Source organism: Neolamprologus brichardi, chromosome 15 (genome assembly GCF_056152115.1).
Source record: "Neolamprologus brichardi isolate AB-2024 chromosome 15, ASM5615211v1, whole genome shotgun sequence".
NCBI classification, from domain to species: domain Eukaryota; kingdom Metazoa; phylum Chordata; class Actinopteri; order Cichliformes; family Cichlidae; genus Neolamprologus; species Neolamprologus brichardi.
The window spans coordinates 6858768-6878733 of NC_142118.1; the positions used below are offsets into that span (position 1 = coordinate 6858768).

The 19966-nt window shown below is 40.8% G+C and overlaps 2 protein-coding genes across 3 annotated transcripts; one reads left to right on the plus strand and one right to left on the minus strand.

Moving 5' to 3' along the window:
* Positions 1–875: 875 nt before the first annotated feature.
* tpd52l1 (tpd52 like 1) lies at positions 876–16886 on the plus strand. Its single transcript, XM_006793092.3, has 10 exons — positions 876–991; positions 3987–4190; positions 6296–6316; positions 7472–7587; positions 7703–7851; positions 9973–10074; positions 12098–12112; positions 12654–12692; positions 13157–13217; positions 14884–16886. Exons 1-10 carry the CDS (start codon positions 973–975, stop codon positions 15004–15006), a joined length of 849 nt encoding a protein of 282 aa, XP_006793155.2. The 5' UTR covers positions 876–972; the 3' UTR covers positions 15007–16886.
* hddc2 (HD domain containing 2) lies at positions 15299–19537 on the minus strand. Of its 2 annotated transcripts, XM_006793089.3 has the most exons (7): positions 19349–19537; positions 18854–18975; positions 18493–18595; positions 18353–18421; positions 18138–18276; positions 17872–18063; positions 15299–16917 (listed from the first exon to the last, which is right to left on the minus strand). In XM_006793089.3, exons 1-6 carry the CDS (start codon positions 19424–19426, stop codon positions 17906–17908), a joined length of 669 nt encoding a protein of 222 aa, XP_006793152.2. In that variant the 5' UTR covers positions 19427–19537; the 3' UTR covers positions 15299–16917; positions 17872–17905. The 2 variants fall into 2 exon arrangements, with proteins under 2 accessions (XP_006793152.2, XP_035764591.2); XM_035908698.2 differs by having other exon boundaries at positions 15299–18063; positions 19349–19536.
* Between the last annotated feature and the right edge of the window lie 429 nt (positions 19538–19966).

Consider the following 19966-nt stretch of genomic DNA (forward strand, 5'->3'; position numbering starts at 1 on the left):
TTCTCAATTATGCAACTCTTTCTGAGGTCTGTTTGACAGGGTGTTTAAGTGGCTACAGTCTGTGTATTCATGTAAGCACGGCTGTGACTGCAGTTTTATGTCAGCAGGGGTCATAAGTGCACCAGAGGAGGCGAAGCCAACATAACCATGGGCAGTCTAAGGCCAAAACCTCATTATTTCCTATGAACAAGTAGACACTAAAACAGAGGTGTAATGAATGCTGAAAAGAAAACATGGCAGATTCATTAATGGCTTAAAAACAAGTAGTAACATTACGTGGCTTATTTAGTGTTCAACTGAAGTGTGAGTAGTCGTGTCAGGAGTGGTACAAACACACCAGTAAGAGCAAAGCCAACCTTATTTATAAAGTACTTTAAAAACAGAAACCACTGACCAAAGTGTTAAACACGGGAATAAAAATACATTAGAAAAAATTACATGAATAAATATAATTAAATAACAGCACAAAATGAAAGCATCGATTAAAAAATGTACAATTAGACATGAGTGAAATAATAAGTGCACAGACAGTGCAGAGGTGTAGTACATGCACTACTTTATATGTACTAGTAGCTCACAACATCCAAGATGGTTACATTTAAATATTTACCTTATTTTTATCTCTTTATTTGTATTATTATGTTACGTTTTTTTTAAAATAATGAAAATATTTCTCCACCTCCAACAAACACGTTTATTTTCTGGACCTTTGTAGCTGTGGCATCTTCGTTGTGTCCACCGAGCGCAGCTTCCTGTGCACGGAGCAAATTAACTACATTAAAACTGCGCGCGCTCATTGGCTCGCGCTGCAGGCTCCGCCCGGGAACTGGCCCAGCGCGTGACATCCAAGGAAACTTGACACACGGACTGACCCGAGGAGCGGTGCAGCTGCGCGTGCGGCCGATCCTTGTGTGACTCAGAGCGCGTTTTGTTTTATTATTATTTGTTGTGAAGCTCATCTGTGCGTCGCTCATGGAAACCAGGCAGCAAGGTGAGTGAGTGCCGTTTCTTACCTCTCAGACCGGGATAACTGAATCCGCAGCGTTACTTTTTGTTTCCAGTTGATCTGATAATGAGCTGAACTTGAGTGTTGCACGCGCCACTGTTATGACGTCGCTGTGGGAATGGAGAAGAGGGAAAAAAGTGTATAAAGCGGAGCATCTGCTGCTGCTTATGTCAGCTTCATCTGTTGCTGCATGGCGCCTTCAGTGTAAAGACTGTTTGTGGAGGGAGCTGCGTTTTTAAGAAGCAGTGCAACAGTTAAGAAGCTTCAGGCACACACACGCACGCACACTGTAAGACGACATGGAAACTCCTGACCAAATCCTGGGCTGGCTACTGTTTACCCCCTCTATGTGGTGACTTTCAGGCTATTTGTGGAAGTTCTGCAAAGCCAGAATGCTTTCTATTCACCTCAGGAATTGGCTTAGCCCCCCTCCATCCTTCCCCTGTCCACTACCTTTGCGCTTTGGTCTGCTGCAGGTGCTGCAGGAGATAAAATCACTGCTGCAGAAGTCCTTACAGAAGACGCATTGCTTTCGTTTTCTACAGCAGTGCAAAGAATCTGTGTTGTTTTTAGAGTACAGAGTGACTCCAAGCTATAGATAAATAACGTTGACTGACTGCTCAGACCAAATGAATTGTGAAAATGAAAGCTGGAGCTCGAGCAGTAGCTCCGCTTGTGTGGGATATAAAGGATTGCTTATTCAGGTAGGTAATTGCATTCCTTTGCAGTCTGGTTCTAAATAGGTACCTGTTACAGCTAACAGGAAGCCGGAAAGGCTTAGAGAGGGAGAAAAAGGGAAAAAAGACTGATATGGGAATATGAACGTTATAATCAACTTATTTGTGATTATAAAGCAATACTTTTGGTTATACTTCATGGTTACCCATGTACAAGGAGCTGTAATGTCTGGAACAGGGATTTTTTTTGTGTTAACTGCTGTAAATGTTATGTGCAGTATCTACTGTTTGCCAGCTTGAATTAATTTTTTCAGCCATATGACCATCCCCAAGCCTCTGATTTAGCATAGCCACATGACCGCTGGGCCGAATGGTAATCTTGTGACCAAAGGTATTTCACCCCCACAAAAAAGCAGGGGGAGGGAGGAGACACACAGAATGGACAGTAAAGAAGGAGACAGTTTTCTTCTGAGCACCCTATGACATAAATCAGTGTTAGTGCTAATAGACCCTCACAGTCCGGTATGACCTGCTTTGAGTGGCTAAAATCACATGTTGCTGTATAAGACCCACCTCTGAGGAAATTATTCTTCTTTATTACCATAAAACATGCTTTTTAGATAAAATGTATGCTCAGTGTTTTTCCACCCAAGTGCGTGATCTTTTTCTTCCCTGGAAAAACTGTTTTTGCCAGTCAGCTTTGCCTCATTGTCAAAATGTGGAACCAGAGGGACATATTGTAAGTGAAACTGGCCTTATCCTGGCCAACTTCCTCCTGTAGTGCTGGAGTGTGGTGTAATGAGATTTCATCTGCAAGAAGGGAGCTTGTATTGCCCAATAGCTTCAGATATTCTTTCTGGATTGTTTCAAAGTTATACAAGATCCCGTTGTGAATGAAAAATAATAATAAGAAGCTACATCCTGTTTAAAGAGCTCGGAGAAGTTCATATCAGTGGCACAGAGGGTCAAAAGTCAGGTTTCCTGTTCCTGCACTGAGTTGGGCCTAACTACAGCTGTCAGGGAGGAGAAGTCTCCATGTTTGCATGTATAACCGGATTTCTTGTGTCCCCTCACCCTGCTGCCTTGCTCCGCTGCAGAGATGTACTCTAGTGTTCTGAGTGGATCAGTGGTGGACTGGGGCAGCATGGGCACCGGAGAGGAATGGGTTGATTCAGCCATACACGAGGGAGAGCAGGGTAAGACTCAACTCTCCCAGTAAAACAAAAGAAACCCGTAAATCCACCCTGAATCACAAAAAGCATAAAACCACGTCATGCAGTGGTGCTCTGAGCAATGCTGAAGCATCGCTGATTGCGATGCCGGTACAGTAAAAGTGCAGAATGTTTAAAGGTGCCTATCTATAAGGAATTACTGGAGCACTTATTGCCCTTCTGTTATTCAGTGTTGATTTAATGAACAGTCAGATGAGTGAGTTTGGTCTGCGTGAATAAACCAACAAGTAAAAAGACAAAAAGACTGGAATTTTATTCCTTAAATTGAAGGGAAAGTCATTCCTTTCATTGAATTTGATATAACTTTACCCAAAGCAGCAGTGATCAGGCTGATTTGAGTGCATGATACCTGTTAAAACACAAATAATCTATTTTTTCAAAGACCTGAAATATGAATGTATATGTGGGAATGCATTTAAACCACACGAAATGTTTCTGCAATAGAACAGAAAAATATATACTACGTGTAATATGACAGGTTTTTGCTCACAGCTACAGAAAATTATGGTCCACCTCAGCCCTGCAGTGCATTTTAACATCTTCGGTGGATTGTTTTGGTATTGCGGTACACAACGTTACCGTTTCATTTAACACTCTCAGCTCTCACCAATTGTGTTTTCTTCCACCACCTTTAAAAAGCCTGCATAGGTTTTATGAAACCTTGTAAATGCTAACATTGTGTCTGCTGGGTGAAGTTTCGACGTCTTTCATCAGTTTTGGAAGAAAATGCAATTCTGTTACAGTGCAAACCATTCGAGGGATATACTGTATACGTAAAATCACTGGCAAAAAACGTTGGCAGTTATATGAGATGTTGCTGACTGATAGGATGATTTCCTTAGTATGAAATTACTCACATTCCTGTGTTTCCCTTAAACCAGTAAGCACTCTGTTCTGTCTGCAGGAACTTCCTCTACGCTTACAGGCAGTTTCACAGCCTGTGAGCTTTCCCACTTTTGCCTTTTTCCCCTTCCTTAAGCTAAAATATTAAAAAAGAACTAATTGCTTGCAAAATTAAAAATTCTGTTTTCCTCAGGTACTGAACATGTTTTAAACTGTGACTTTGCTCAGGTTTGAATCAGGGTAAGCTTTACCCCTCTGATGAGGAGTCCCTTAGGAAAAGCTCATATGGTTTGACCTCCGTCGTCCAAAATGGGGAAAACCTGACAGAATGGGGTAAAACTTCACCCTCAGGCGACAGCCGGTGGGGTCACACATCAGTGTCTGACACCTGGGCCATGTCCACCGCTTGGGATATGCAGCTGGACTGCACAGGTGACAAGGGATGTAGATATAGAGCCTGTAGATTAGATCAGTCCTTCACTTTGGCTGAACATTTAAACCTACAGCTACCCCTAGGGCTTCTGTTGGCACAAGCAACATGGTAAGCATCAGGCAATTTGATCTGTGACAAAGCCATTAAAAACTAAATTCAGTCTTTTATCTCAGTAACGATTGAATTATTTGTATCTGCCGATACATGATTTTTGTGGTGTCCTCAAATGAGAATGCACTCAGAGGTGGCAGGGACTGTTGTTTATCACTTGTGTCACGTTAACATAATAGCCATCTAGAATTTCACATGGGATGTATCCCTAGCGGTTATAATTAAAAAGCAAACACACAGACCCCACTGTATTCAATACAGTTTGCATTTAGTCTCAAATATAGACCACACTCAGCCTAACAGCAGTAACAAGGAAAATGCAATCAAACAATTAACCAATCAGATAAATTTAATAAATCCAAATTCCTGCAATTTTTTGGGGAATTTATTTTCTTTCTGTTACCAAGAGTCAACAATATGTTAAGTGTTCAATCAAAAGTTTTTTTTGTTGTAGAACATGTTTTTTTAAAAAAAATGGTTGTATATTGTAAGTATTATAAAAACAACATAAAATTAGCATTGCAACTTTTCACAAAGTTTAATCTTCTCGTTGTTAGATGTTGCCTGCACATTTCTAGTGGCCCACTGCTCCTGTTTAATTAAAAAGTGTCAGTCACACGGGCCTAGAGACCAGTTTTTGACACCTGGCAACCTCTAGTTGCTAGGGAAATGTGTATTTCTGAACTGGTTGCTGTTGCCAGGTGAAGTCAGTCGCAGAGAACGTCCCACAGCTAAAACTTGCTTGTGATTGCTTTTGTCACTAGCAGGTTGTCACCGTCCACTGTAGTTTGCATGGAAGACACAGACTTGCCTGCAAACACTTGCTAACAAACCACGAGCTTCAGCAACATTTGAAAAAGTGTGACAGCGATTAGACACGGAGAAATCAAATGCTGTGTATTATCGTAAAACTTTTACTTTGAAGGCGACCAATCATCGCCTCTACTGCAGCAGCACCGTTTCTTTGCAACCAGTTTCTTGCTAGCGACTGCCAGCAACCACTTGCCAGCCAGTCAGAGAACACACATTTTTCCTTTGCAACCACTGCTTGTTTGAGGATCCCCAACTGGTCTCTAGACCTGTGTGAAGACCTGGGAAATTGAGATTGTCAGTACCTGATCTTACACTGAATCTTGTTTTCAATGTCTATCTGTTTGATTTTACCCAATGAACATTAACCTTTCTGCAGGTTATTCCCCTTTCACTCTTATCTATATTTCACTGTCAAATAAGATGCCTTATAACTACTCTTAACCAGGGTTTTTCTTAGCTAAAGCAATATTTTGGTGGACCTCAAAGGTTTTGGACGGACAGACATAGCTTAGGTCTTAAAAAAAAGTTAGCTAAAAGGAAATCAAGGTTAGCCACAAAAAAATTGCAAAAATCCTCAGCTAACAAGTAAAGAACAGCACTCAAATGTGGTCATTCATAGCTACCTTGCAGTGGTTTTTACCTTTATATTCAAAAGCACTTTGAAAAGAAAAAATCTGAACCTTGCAGACGAACTTCAGCAGAGATGGTGTGTTGTGTTGTGTTGTGTAGTGTTTTGCTTCCCAAGCTTTACCAACTCTGGTAGAAAATATCTAAACCAGGGCTCTGCCTGGCTATTTAAGGCTGTGTAAACAGGGACACTGCTTTCTGAGTGCACTTAAGACAGACATGAAAAGCTTCTATTGAAACCGCAGGGGTTTAAAATCTCATTGTCCTCCTGCTGTGTAATGTTAGCAGAAAAAGCTCTTTACTATAGAAAGACCTGCAACAGACTGAACTGCTGCAAGCTGTGCTTGAGTTTCGTGCTGTACGCTGTTTTTGTGTGTGAGTTTGCTGCATGAGCTGCTGCTGTGTCCCCTTTAACCTTAGTTTTCAAAGAACTGAACTGCTGATATGTTAAAGTAGCCACTACAGTCAGTGGAGAGTGGCGACACAGTGCAGTACATTAGTCTTTACTAACCTCACTGTCCCCTCACCTGTCTTATAATGCGGCCACATCAAGAGAGGGGACACCTCACCGCAGGTACGTGAAAACGTTTTACTTCCATCTTGTCGAAATGGCGTCTAAGTCAGCATTTAAAGGGATAACTTTAAGTGCTCATTGACACACGGCTTGCGTGTATTTACCTTTCTTGCGTTGTGTGTACACTGCCCTCCTGCTGTTTCCTGGTAATGTGTGCTGCTGTTAAGCCCTTTACAAATATCATAAAAGCAAATGGTGCAACAGTTTGAGACGGATCATACTAAAATAGTCTAAACGAGTTCACCTTCAGTTCATGCTTTATTTTGGGTCTTTGCACCTCTCTGCAACTATTATTTCAATAGAATTAAAAGGTAAATAAACATTGCTAATCAGAAAGCGTCATTTACTGTAGTTGTTTCATTCTGTTTGTGTATCTGAAGTATGTGTGTGTTCTGTCAGCGTCATGCTGTTCACAGGAAATCACTGTAAATATTTCTGTTGGTGGCAGAATCTGACAGAAAAATGTTTATCATATAAACCTGTCCTGTCTAATCATATTTCATTTCTTATAGCTAGAAGTTGGGCAGACGGCTGCGATGCTACTGTTGTAAACAAGCGGAGGTTTTACATAATGTCTTTAATCTCAATTCAACGCTTTTCCCCATGCGCATGTTTTTCATTTGCTACAAAACTAAAAATCAATCACTGCAACTTGAAATTTGCTCTCCTCCCCGAAGTCTCAACCCATCTTGTTTGAGTGTGCGTTAGTGTTTGTGTTTGCCTGTGGTGTTGGTCAGCAGAGTTCAAGCACGATAATCCACATCAGTTAAGCCAGATTAGGGCACTACAGCCAGAACCCTTAGATTACATAACTGTCAGAGACACGATCAGAGATGGAGACAGACACAGAAAACATGGAAAAAGCAGAGTCAGAGAAAACGATAAAGCAGAAAAAGGCAGAATGAGGCATGGATGCCAGATTGTCTCTGACATGGCTCATTTAAAAATACACAATGGCAACAAAACAAGTAACAATACCAGGAAATAAATCGGCACCAAGTACAGATTTACTGGTGGTCAGAGACCAGATTTTAAACATAAGTATCACCTTGAAATGTTGAATTCACACCTTGTCATTAGGGTGTCGCCAGTTTTAAGGTCACACATGGACACACTAAAGTGCATTTATGGTGCCTTTGTGTGTGTTTCACACAGGTTTTCTAGACTCGGAGCCACTGAGAGAGGCTGATGAAGACTTTGTGTCAGAGGTCAACCTGAGTGCCTCCATGACGGAGGAAGAGAGGGAGGAGATTCAGCAAGAGTTAGCTAAAGTAAACACACACACACACAAGAACACAAATATATCTTTAGCATTAGAATGATGACTTTTTTATCTCGGTCTATGAAGTCACTTTAGAAGCTCTGTGTCTTTCTGTGCGTGTCCAGTTGGAAGAGGAGATCGGCACACTGAGGCAGGTTTTGTCTTCCAAAGAGAAGCAGCATGCGGAGCTCAAACAGAAACTGGGCATCACTCCTCTGAGCGAGCTCAAAACCAACTTCAGCAGAGGCTGGCACGACATGCAGAGCTCAGTAGCGTAAGTTACAGTACAGGCTACATCACACAGCTAAAAAACAAAGAAAGAATTTGTGTGCTTAATAAGGTGTGTGTTTTGAAGTGTACACAGCAGAATGGCTTTTATGTTAGCTGTAAACACTGATGCCCTTCATAGGACACACTCAAAGTAATCACACAAAGAGCAGGTTTCTCTCTTCTTAACAACCAGCGTTGACTATCCAAAACGAGTGCCAGATATCAAAAAGCTAATTAAAAAAACATAATGTTCTGCTCCTGGCTGCACAGCATGTGTGTGATTTGTTATCTTTTTTGTGCTCACTGTAACAGACACCATAAACCTGATCAAAACACATCACCCAGTGCTGAAGGCTATGGTTGTCCTCAGTGCACAATTAGTAGTACATGTTCCCTTTAGCAGCTGGAAGTCATTGTACTGTACTATGATTTTCTTTTAAATGTCACTTCCCTACCTGTAACAGGGAACATTTATTGTTTGTGTACTTCTCTTTTTTTTAAAGAGAAGTTGTCGGTGTATTTCTGAAAAAAGAAATTCCCTTAAAGAAATATTGATTTCAACTGTGTGCTTTAAAAAAAGTGTACAACTATCTACCAACCTAATAGTGAATGAAATGGTACAAAACGTGCAGCCCTGCAGGTTTAAGGTTTGATTTTACCGGGGCTTTGATGTTCATGCAGATCTGCAGGAGTTGATCTTATTTAAAGATTAGTAGGAATAGTTTGGAGTTTGGGGAAATGTGCTGGTTTTCTGTTCTTTCCAAAATATTTCAGAGGGTGACAAATTAAAAGGAAAACAGAAAGCCTCGACCTCCATAGTAAGAAGATCTGGTGGTTCTGAAATGCTCTGCATGCATGGCACTGCGATCGACTCAGGCTTGTAGGACAAGCAGGGATAGTTAACGGATGGACAAACAGATGACGGTTTAGCAGTTAAGTGCAAAGTGATCAAATTTACCCAGTGATCCTACATTTCTATCTCAAAAGGAGTGTTTTTTTTTCAAAGATAACATCCAGATGGTTGGAGAAAATGAAAAGTAGTGAATCATGCCCAGTCACCACATCTCATGTGAATCCAGTGCTTGTTACACTGCGTTCCTTATCACTGTGATCGGGAATGTTTTCTATAAGAATTATTTTTATCCCTTCACTAGACCTTCAGAGACATGCTAGGACACACTGAAGCTGTTCTGGCAGCACGTATTAACCTAACACCTTAGCAGGAACCCAAATACTATTGTGTTGGGTTTTCCTTTTAATTTTTCATTAATCTGTACAAGACCAGGTGATAATAGTTAGCTCCAAAGATACTTGGTAAGTCTCTTGATGGGAATACTAAGCTAAAGAGCCATCTTCTCATCTCCAAAATGTTGTTTCTGTAAGATCTTTTAGTGTCTCTGTCTCCAGAGAAACAATCAAATTTTCTGATCAGATGGTCAGCACTGAGCTTTTATCCAGACAGCAAGAGACAAAGAAGAGCAAGAGGATAGTCTCTGAAGGCCAGCTTTCTTATCCAGTTACACTTTTCACCGAAGATCACCTTACACACAGACTCCATCCTCATCTATAATGAACCAGGGTGACCACAGCAATGTGTGGTGCTAGAGAAACTGGGCAACACAGACATGTGAGAAGCTGTGATAGATGATCTGGATGCAAACAGGCCCAACATAAATTCATGTCAAATTTCTACAATACAAAAAAGCAAAGTAGGGCCTTAAAGTGATGTGTTCACCTTTTTACTCACCAAATGTGAAGCAGCTAATTTATAATAGCTTTTTTTTTTTTAGTTAAAAGGCTTGACTGTTAAAAGTGAAACCACATCTTTGTCAGTGATTATTAAAACGCTAACAAATAATTTCAAAATAAGCTAGATGGTTCGTTTTATTACCAGTGATTGAAGTGATGCTTTGTAAAAATAATTGCACACATGAATTATCAGCTAAAAGAATCACCCAACATGAGCTGTGACTTATTCCATTTGCTCCTGTAAAAACTCAGTAGTGCAAGTTTTAATTACAGCATGGTCATGCTTTTGTTTTCTCCGAACAAGCCTGTGTTGTGTATGCGTCTTTATCTTTCACTGCACGCACCTTTGTGTGTTTTGTTTTGGGGTTTATGGCAGCTACAAGAAGACATCAGAGACGCTTTCCACAGCGGGACAGAGAACCTCGGCAGCCTTCAGCACGCTCGGCAGCACCATCACCAGGAAGATTGGAGATATGAGGTACAGACTGATGGTCGCATGTTCACTGAATTTCCTGCTTCACACTTGCCAAACAGCTTTAACAGTGACAGTAGTATGCAAACCGTGTGGGTACAGTCACCCAATAAATTTGGTTGTTCTGTGGACACATGGCGTTGCCTTCTGTGACACCCGATCTGCAAACGGTTTTAAACATAGATTAGATAAACTGTTTCAAATGTCTAAAGTCATCTTGCTTCTTCAGTGAAGCATGTTCGCCAAATAGTGTGATAAATGTCGTCCTTCTGCAGAGGAATATGTGCTAATCGAAGCCCTTGTTTGTGAAGGTTTTCAGTCATTGTTTGTCTAAAAGTGGATTTTATCTTAATAAAAGCTGTGCTAGTAGTTCTGATGACGGGTCAAGAGCATCTTGTATTAAACCAGGCTTCCTTTGTCTAAACACATGGATTGATCCCATTAATTGCTTTAGTATTTGAACTTTTTCACCATTCAGTCTTTAAATGTTGTTCATGTGTGCTTGTAGCTCACAAAAGATACCATTTAAACGTGCCCGTTGCAGGCACTTGATCATCTTAAAGCTCCATTATCGCCTCATCTGTATAACGAACGCAGGCATTCCTGTTTAATCCATCTGCCCCGCGTGCGCCTCCACTTTTAACCAGCTCGGTGACACTTGCTATCTGTGCTACCCATCTCTGTGTCTCAGACAGCAGAGTTTTGACTCTTGGTCTAAACAGTTCAAAGCAGCATCAGATTATGTAAGAAGCACTAAGCTGCTTTCTGAGTCAAAGGGCTCGAGGCAGCGGCTGTCTCCCTTGGTCACTTTCTGTTGTTGTTGAGCTGACAGTCTGCATTGCTCTGTTTGACAGACGGATACACACACACACAATGTTGGGGTGTTCTGCAGGAAAGCATGTGTCCCTGTGTTAAATGTGCACAGATGACTGCGTGACAGCGCAATGGTGATGCAGAAAGTATTTTCAGGATGTGCAGGTGAAAACAAAAAAAGCTTTTGAAGGTTAGGAACCAAAGGCTCAGTGAGGACACCACAATATGTCACCCATGTTGCTAGTGCTTCATAATAATAATAGTTTATATTAATAATGTAATAGTGGTGAAATCAATCAGAAGTCTTTTCTGCAGAGTTTGGCTTTCTTTGGCTTTAAGTGGAAGCACAATTACACTTAATTATTCTATACCAATACTATACTTATATATTTTTATACTATTCTAATTATACAGTTAAAATTATACTATACTTTCAGTACTTTAATTGTAATTTAATGTATCCTTTTTTGAGGATATCAATTGCAGAAAAGCAACAACTTATTATCTTTGGTATATTCCAGCATGTTTGGTCTAGAGTTACTGTTCCCACGGAGGTATGTTCTCACACTCTACACAGGTTTGGTTTGTGTGGGCATGAACTTATTTGAATATTTTTGCTGTGGAAATCTATCTGTCTGTCTGTCTGTCTGTCTGTCTCATAATTGTTATTTAATCAACAAAAAAATGTTGAAAGGTTTAACTTGCAACATTTAGAAAATGTTCATGCAAATATGAATAGGAGCTGCCTGTCTGGTATAACATGTGTTAATGCTGTGCAACACTGACCAATGACGCCAAGAAAAGCAACCCACAACCTACAGAAAATCACGTTACATGTAGAGTAATAGAAAACAAACTGTCAAATCAAGTCAGTCTGTAACACAGTTACAAATATGATTTACACTGTTGTTTGTCTACCGAGTTCCACGGCTGGGTTTCCAGTCACTGTTACACTGTTTCCCTTCTTCTTCTTCTGTTTTCTTCTTCTAACACAGATTGTTTACACATGTTTTAAGAGTCGAGTTTCAAAGAGTTGGTTACTGGTGTTACCTAAAATAAGTGTAGTAGTGGTAGTTTGCCTTTTGTAGTTAAATAGTTTTGTATTGATGATATTAATGTTTGGTAAAGTGAATTTGACAGAGTGTGACTGTAATGCTGACATCGGCTTGTCCAAGTATCCTAAAATGTTTTTCCGTCTTTTTTCATGCTTCCTAAGATCCAACTCCATAGGGTAAGGAGCCACACAGTAGATTTTATCAAAGTAAGGAGTCTGTTGCAGTGAGTAGATCTCAGTCAGATCAGCTGATAGCACTAACTGACAGCACAGTGTGGACTCAGTCAGGTTCTGGTCTGAGCCATGAATCACATCAGTTTTGTTTTCAGGGAAATAAACTGTCTTCCTGAGTCACATGAGTGGCTGCACTTCCCTGTGTGCAGAGAGTGCTAAAGCTAAGCTAATAAAAAAACAAATTTAGGACCACATTAGATTTTTCACTTTTAAATTAATAGCTTTATTTAATAAATCTATTGAAGAGAGATTAATGAAAATACATGAGAAACTCTGGAGTGGCTGCTGCTAATTCCTTGCTTGCATATCTTTTGACATGTAACTGCTTTCCTGTACATAATCCTCTGTCACACTCTGCACATGCACAGCATCAGAACAGAACAGCTAAGCACTGCTCTGACTCTTGGCTTTGTTTCTCGTTTGGTGAGTGCGTGTAACCTGTGTTAATCATTAACTCTTCTCTCACCACGCTCTCCGGGGACAGTTACTCTATCAAACACTCTATGAGCATGCCCACCATGAGGTAACCACTCTGTGCTTTTGTGCGTGTCTTTGTGTGTGAGTGAGAGAGAGAGAGATGTTTATATGTGAGATGATCATTTAAAATTTGAAGTTTTTGTGTATTAACACAAAAAAAGTCCTGTGCAGTCTTTAAGAGTTAATGCAACCCTTGCACTGATTTGTATTTAGTTAAGGGCACTCTGACCCTGACACACCTGGAAAAATACCTGGTGTGTTTTTTTCCACATGCTCACTTCTTCAGGTCATTTTGACTTTTTTGTGTTGCAGTACCAAAAAAACAAAAAACCCCATTGTGTTATTTCAGAATATTTTCCAAATCAAACATGACCCCTTTTTGAATAAGGGAACTGCCAAAAGTAGCTTCTTCTATTTCAGAAGAGGATTTTACAAATAATTGTGTGCTCATGTGATAAGACAGAAAAATGTGGTTTGTTTTTTAATAATCTTTCCCTCCCTTTTTCACAGAAACTCTCCCAGCTTCAGGTCTTTTGAAGAGAAAGTTGAGAACACAGTTTCCACTATCAAGGTAAACCATGTGTGTGTGTGAGAGAGATTTAGCATTATAAAGTGATAACATGTGAAAAGCCTCAAACAGAGTGTGTTTGCCTTAAAAGTAGTCTCACTTAATCCGAGGCATTTAAAGGCACTTTTGAATGTTTTTCAAGATAAACTAAAAACTATTTCATGTGAACGCTGCACATAAAGAAGCTGGTCAGGTTGCAGCTTCTAAGTACTGACGCATAAAACAAAGTACTATAATTAGTGTGTAATTATGAGCCTACACTCTGACAGGGAACCCACTGATTACTGACATTTATAATGATACCAAAACAAGTCGTAAGAGTCCAGAGGAGTGTACTAGGAAGCAACATTCATGGGTTAGTAAGCTGTGAATCTGACCCTGTTTTTACCCGACTAGATCACCAGAGAGGTTTATATTAAGAGTTTTGGTTTTCAAATGGACTGAAAGCACATTTTCACTCATTCATGTATGGATGCTTTAAATGTGATGTAAATGATCAGTTTGGTACATGATTTCTTGGCCTAAGACACAATTTCTGTATTTTTTCCGCTGTACACCATCACAGAGGATTTGAAATCAAACAATAAAGCTGTGATTGAAGTGCAGACTTTCAGCTTTAATTCAAGAGGCTTTACAAAACAGCTGCATTAACGGTTCATGAATTACAAACAGTGGCTGAAAAGTAACTGGAAAATTCACTGACAAGCGGTTCTGTAATCAGGTGACTCGTATTCCCTCGTTATTTAATGACAGACGAAGCAGACACAATATCTGAAGTTTCAAAGTGTTGAATTTGTATTTCATAGCTTTTCACTATAATTTTAGATGTGAGGCCCAAAGACATGTCAGTACAAGTTAGAGAGGCCGTCTCCATGCTAAAAAAAAAAGAACAAAAAAACCCTTCAAATCCATCAAAGGAAGAGCAGAAACGTGAAGAGTAGCCAAATCAACCGTCCAGTGCAGTCGTAAAAAGAATGAATGCACTGACAGCAACACCGAAAGGCCTGAAACACCACAGGAAACCACTCAAGTGCATGACTCCAGTTCACAACATTTAACAACTGTTAAAGAGGAGAGCAGGTGTGTTATTGTCAAGGTGTACATTAAAGAGATGTCTTCATGAATGGAAATAAAGAAGGTTTTCAATAAGGTGCAAACCACTGGTTACACCTCATCAAAAAGACAAAGAAACTGGATGCTCTTTGATCTCAACCCAGCAGAGCAGCTTTTTAGTCATGAAACACAAAACTGAAGTCAGAGAGACCCACAAACAGCAGTAAAGGCCCACCAGAGCATCTCAAAGTTATGCAGGATGTGGTGATGTTCACGGGTTATTTAAATTTATGTTAGTTTGTCCAGTTACTTTATGAGCCTCTGAAAATGTAAATTCTTAAACAGTTAATGGCATTTTTTGGTAAAACTCCTTGAATCAAAGTTGAATATCTGTACTTTAGTCACATGTTAATTATTTGATTTGAAACCTGCTGTGGTGGTCGTCAAAGTTGGGACAAAAGCTGGTGAAATGACTCCTGTTTCCATGTACACGCCCTGCAAATGCCCGACAGCTTCAGTCTTTGTAAAAGTCTGCCACCTTGAGTCGACTCTGCAGCACCACAGAACAAGAACGACAGTTTCAGTGACACTTTTGCGCCTTTGTTTCTTGTCCCAGACAAAGGTTGGCGGCACTGGGAGTGGGGGCAGCTTTGAGGACGTCCTGTCATCCGCAGCGCACGCCAGCTCACAGGACACGCCCACCAACAACTTGATGGACAGCTCTGGGAGGCAGTGTTAAGGCTCCACCCGGACCACGAGCCAGGGCTTAAACGGGAACTCCGCTGCCGATGTGTCGCAGCACTTTAACTCAAAGCTCTGACTGAAACAGTGCACAACACCTGTTGATCCTTAGTGTCAAGGCGCTTTTGCAGAATACGGATTGTCTTAAAACCTAAATAATTACGTTTACCCAAAATGACCCCTAAGGCTGCAGTCGTCTTCTTTTATTTTAAAACATCAACTCTAAACCTCACATGATACGAGGACTAATGAGAGCAAGGAGCTGTAAACATACACGGCAGACCCAGTGACATTTCGACACTTTATTGACTCACACGGTTGCTGTCCACAATACTCACAGAGCTGCAGCTCTCCCGCTGCCCGCTCAACATTATCACAACAACAACCACCACAGGACCCAGTACAATATTTAAGTCGGCGGGGCGTGATTGCAGATGCCGTACAGGTGCGCCCGCCTCCTCTGCACGGCACCGCAGGCCACGCCCCGCCACAGGAGCCTATAATGTTTTCCTTCTACTTATAGTGTTGAAGGGTTTTAAGTGGATTTGATGAATGCCATCTGTCCTCCAGAGGTTTCCTAACCACGTTACACCACAGATGTTGATGAGATGGGGTTGGGGAGGAGCAGCTCGCAGTTAGGCCTTAAATGACCTGAAACACGACATGAAACGAGTCTGAGCAGATTACACATCAGCTTCAGGAGACAGACTGAACCTAAACCCCGCATATCGAGCTGGTACTTTCTTCTTCTTCTTTTTGGCACATTTGTGCTCATGTAGTTCACTCGCCTGTCAGATCACAGGTGGGTTTCCCCAGACACAAAACAAAAGGCCGATTCTTCCGTGAGATATGCAAATTTAAGACGAGTGGAAAAAGTGTCAGTAGATGTTCAACACCGCATCAGTATGAGAGTTTTAAAACAGCTACCTTTCTTTATTAGGACAGCAGAAAACTGCTGTTTCACATCTTTACTAGAAATATGTTTGTGATTAAAAAAATTAAGTAATTTTATTACTTAATGCTGTAAAAATGTGAGTGATCAACCTGAACATCCTGGGTGACGTTTGTATAAAGGATTTTACACTACTACAGAAGATCTAGCTCCTCGGGTTTCACTGTGGCATCTAAAAACATTTTGTTGTCGGCATTTCACGATATATACTCAGTGTACTGATATACACATGGGGTTGGGGAGGCGCAGTGAGCTGGGAGTTGCAGCTGGGGTCTGTTTGAATATCTAAATGCAAACTGAGAGCAACTACAGGAAGCAGTGGTGTATATGTGAAAAAGCATCAGTGCGACATGATGTATCATCGGGAGCACAATTCTTGGCTGTAAGTGTGACGCATTAATCCAGCGAATGCTGTTACGCACGTGGTGAAACTACATGAGTTCAGATTTTAACGAACATTTTAACGCTGAAAAATTGAATTCAGTGTCACTATAACTTTGAAAAATGTTGGTGCCGTAAACGATGAGAATGATCTTTGCAACTATTCAAATCTGCTCTGTGTGGCAAACTTATTACTTTATCTTTGTATTATTTGCAGTAAATAATTGTTTGTGTTTTGTAGTTTTTACTTTCTCTTTCATGTGTTAAACTTTTGTTTTTGGTCCTCTCCCATGAGAAGATGCTTGGCTCTGCCCTTGAAATACATTCAATAAAATCCATAAACAGAAACAGACTCACTAAAAATAACTCGTTCTGTTCTGTCTTTGGAAAATTGATTTCAATAAACCTTTTATGTAATAAATGTCTTTACAGCATAAACACAAAAAGACATAACTGTGACCATCATGTACAATAACACTGTATGTGAATGATCAATAACTGTTTTTATGACTTTAGTATGTATAATAAAGATTGTTTGCACCAAACCTGATGTCACTCTAGAGTTTCAACAGCACTCTGGAAAAGCATGAGGAAAACAGAACAAACATTAATACCTGCAGCATACTAAAATGTTTTCTAAAAAGAAAATCCCTGGACACACTTAGCTCGACAAAGCTACCTTCTAATTCAGAGCAAGCCAAGAGCTCAGTCATGAATAAAAATAGGACCACAACCTCCTTCCATCTAAAAAGAAATCGGTGTCTGGTATTGATTTTTTCATCTTCTTAAACCAGCTGCAGCTTGAGGTGATTAAATGCTTGCTCAAAGCTTGAAGGTGTTGCATACGCACAACTGCTTGATTGCACGATGATTGCACACGTCAGCTTTTAGGAGGCAAGCTGTCTGCAAACAGTCGCATCCGCCAGTCAGTCTCAGAGACTGTGGAAGGTTTGCAGATAATTTCTGTCTAATTTAAAAATGCAGAACGACTGAGATCAGTCTGAAGGAATCTTTGACAATAACTGATATCAGACCTACTCCACCACCTTATTTGTTCAGCCAATCACAGATCTAATCACACCAGCACAGGTGAAAAGTTTAAAGCACCAAATTAGTTAAGATGAGAGCCCTCACCACAGTTATAAATGTGATGCCAAACTTGGGTTTTGAAGCCTCTAAGTTTACTTTCAGGAGCCAAGTGTGACCGCATCTTTTTTAGATTCATACCTGATTCACATTCAAGTAATAAACACTAAAGATGTACATGCATATCAAATAACCGAAAAACACAAGCTGTCACAAACACAAGATCAAGAAATGGCGTTACTAAATAATATGCAAACGTAATCTTCAGTCTTTGCTTTAACTTTGTCTTGCAGGTTTAAAATACGTAATAATGTGTGTAAACTGAAAACATATAAAACAATGACTAAAACAATGAACTGGTGTGATTTAGACAGAAAAAGAACAATATTACAGCTTGTGCGTCCCTGTATAGACTGTTTGTCTGAATCCAGCATCTCTGTCTACCTGAGAAGTCCTGTTCACTGTGTGCGTGTTACAGTCAGGAAGCGTGTGACGTTGTGTGGTCTTGTTCCGGCACCGAATCAGCAGCCTGCGATTGCTCAGATGTCCTTGTGCCATCTGTGTTGGTCATGTGACTTTCTCGCTCTTTGTTCATAGAGCTGACCAGCTGGAGAACGTCCGGGTGGTGGAAACGACCTAAAGACAGCCCAGCAAGATCAGAGCGAGTAGAAAAATGGGTAAATGCAACGATGGACGTGCTGGAGACGTACCGGCTGTGGAGTCAAAGAACTCCTGCAGTCTTCCTGGTGTTCCCTCCAGCTCCTCATACTCGTGCGCCTGCAGGATCATCTCCAGCTGGTCAAACTGTTTCACCAGCCGGGCCTCTGCGCTGCTCTGAGTTTCATATTCCTGCACAAGGACAAAGCATCCCACTTATAAAAGACATGGCCAGGAAGCAACAAATGCCATGTTTGCAGAGACGTACTTCCCACAGTGCGTAGAGTTCCTGTCTGAGAGCCTCCGGAAGAAGACTCGTTAGATGCTTCATCGCTTCCTGAAAGGCAAGGAGAAGTTACGACTACAGCCAAGTTTATTATTCGCCTCCTTTATGATGAAGTCGCTTGCCTCTTCTCTCCTGTGTTTCTCTGCTTTGCTGATGTTATCTGATGGCGCGATGTCTCCCACAATGCACTCTGCCATGTCGTGAACCAGAGCCAGCTTTATGCACCTGGAGACACAAGAGTTCACAACAACAGTCAAGGTCCTTTATACTGCAAGCTAAAAACCTTGCAATATGAAAGAGCAACAATTCCCTGTGATCTCCTATGAGCAAGTACATGGCGACAGCTGTCACCATGTCGGAAAGGAAGAAGTCCCTTTTAACAGGAAGAGACCCAGAGCACATAAAAAGAGGCACATTTATATGTATTCAGCTTTCCTTTTAGATAATGGTGTAAAAACTGATTTTCAGGTGTATGGGACCCACCTGTCCCTGTCCACTGTGGGGTCAGTGATGGTCAGAGACATCATGGCCATGCGGTACATGTGGTCGGACACACTCTCCGGCTTCTTCACATTCCTGTACACCCAGCCGGTCCGCGGCACCCTCTGCGAGTAATATCAGCCATCAGTGACACACATGCAGATATCTGTCTCATAACTGCTTCATCAGGGGTTTTCTGGGGACACTCTGTGTGCAGATACTGACTTCACTGTGTTTGATAACTCGTCGTGAGTGCAAGTAGGAATATTTTTAAATTTTTTGTTTGTTTGTTTTTGCAGGTAAAGCGGGTAAGCAGACCTAAAAGCTAATATATCTCTGGCTTCTGGTGATAGATTTTTCTGGCTTTCCGTTGTGGGGAAATACTGTACACTAAAGGTTTGGGGGCAAAAAACACATGAAGCTGCAGGAACATATCACATGTACACATCTACAATAACAACATAGAGATGTCTTTGTTCTCTTTCTATAATAACTCACTTTCAGTTGTCCGATAAGTTTCATAAACTGCAGCATTTTACTCATGCCGGCTGTTTTGTCCGCGGTGGCCGCCATCATGATCCGCCGACCCGGATACAGAAAGACTGAGTTTGCTGATGTAATAGCGCAAAGCAGCCGCTGGATGGCAGCATGCACAACGTAAAGATACCAAATCGAAGGAGACGCTTGTATCTGTTTATTCAGGAAGCACTGCCTCTCCTCCTGTCCTCAAAATACACATTCAGGTCTTTAAAATCCTGCAGTTTGTGTTTTAGGAGTTTATGCAGATTTATGGATATTATATAATGTCATTTGCACATCTATGCAGAACATTTTAATAGATTGATGAACCTTCAAAGTGCTATCACTTAGTTTGTTTTTCTTTACCCTTTCCATCTTTTGTTTGTTTGTTTATTTACTGTTAAATAATGTGCTACTTATGCTGTAAGGGCTGATTTGTATCCCAAAATTGGTGGAAAAGTGATTCATTTCTTATGATATCTTTTAATTGTTTGTTTGTTTGCTTGCTTGCTTGCTTGATTCTTTATTCAGAATGTATCCACATTTGTGCGCTTTTACACAGAAGATACCTAATTTGTAGAGGTAAAAAAAAATTGT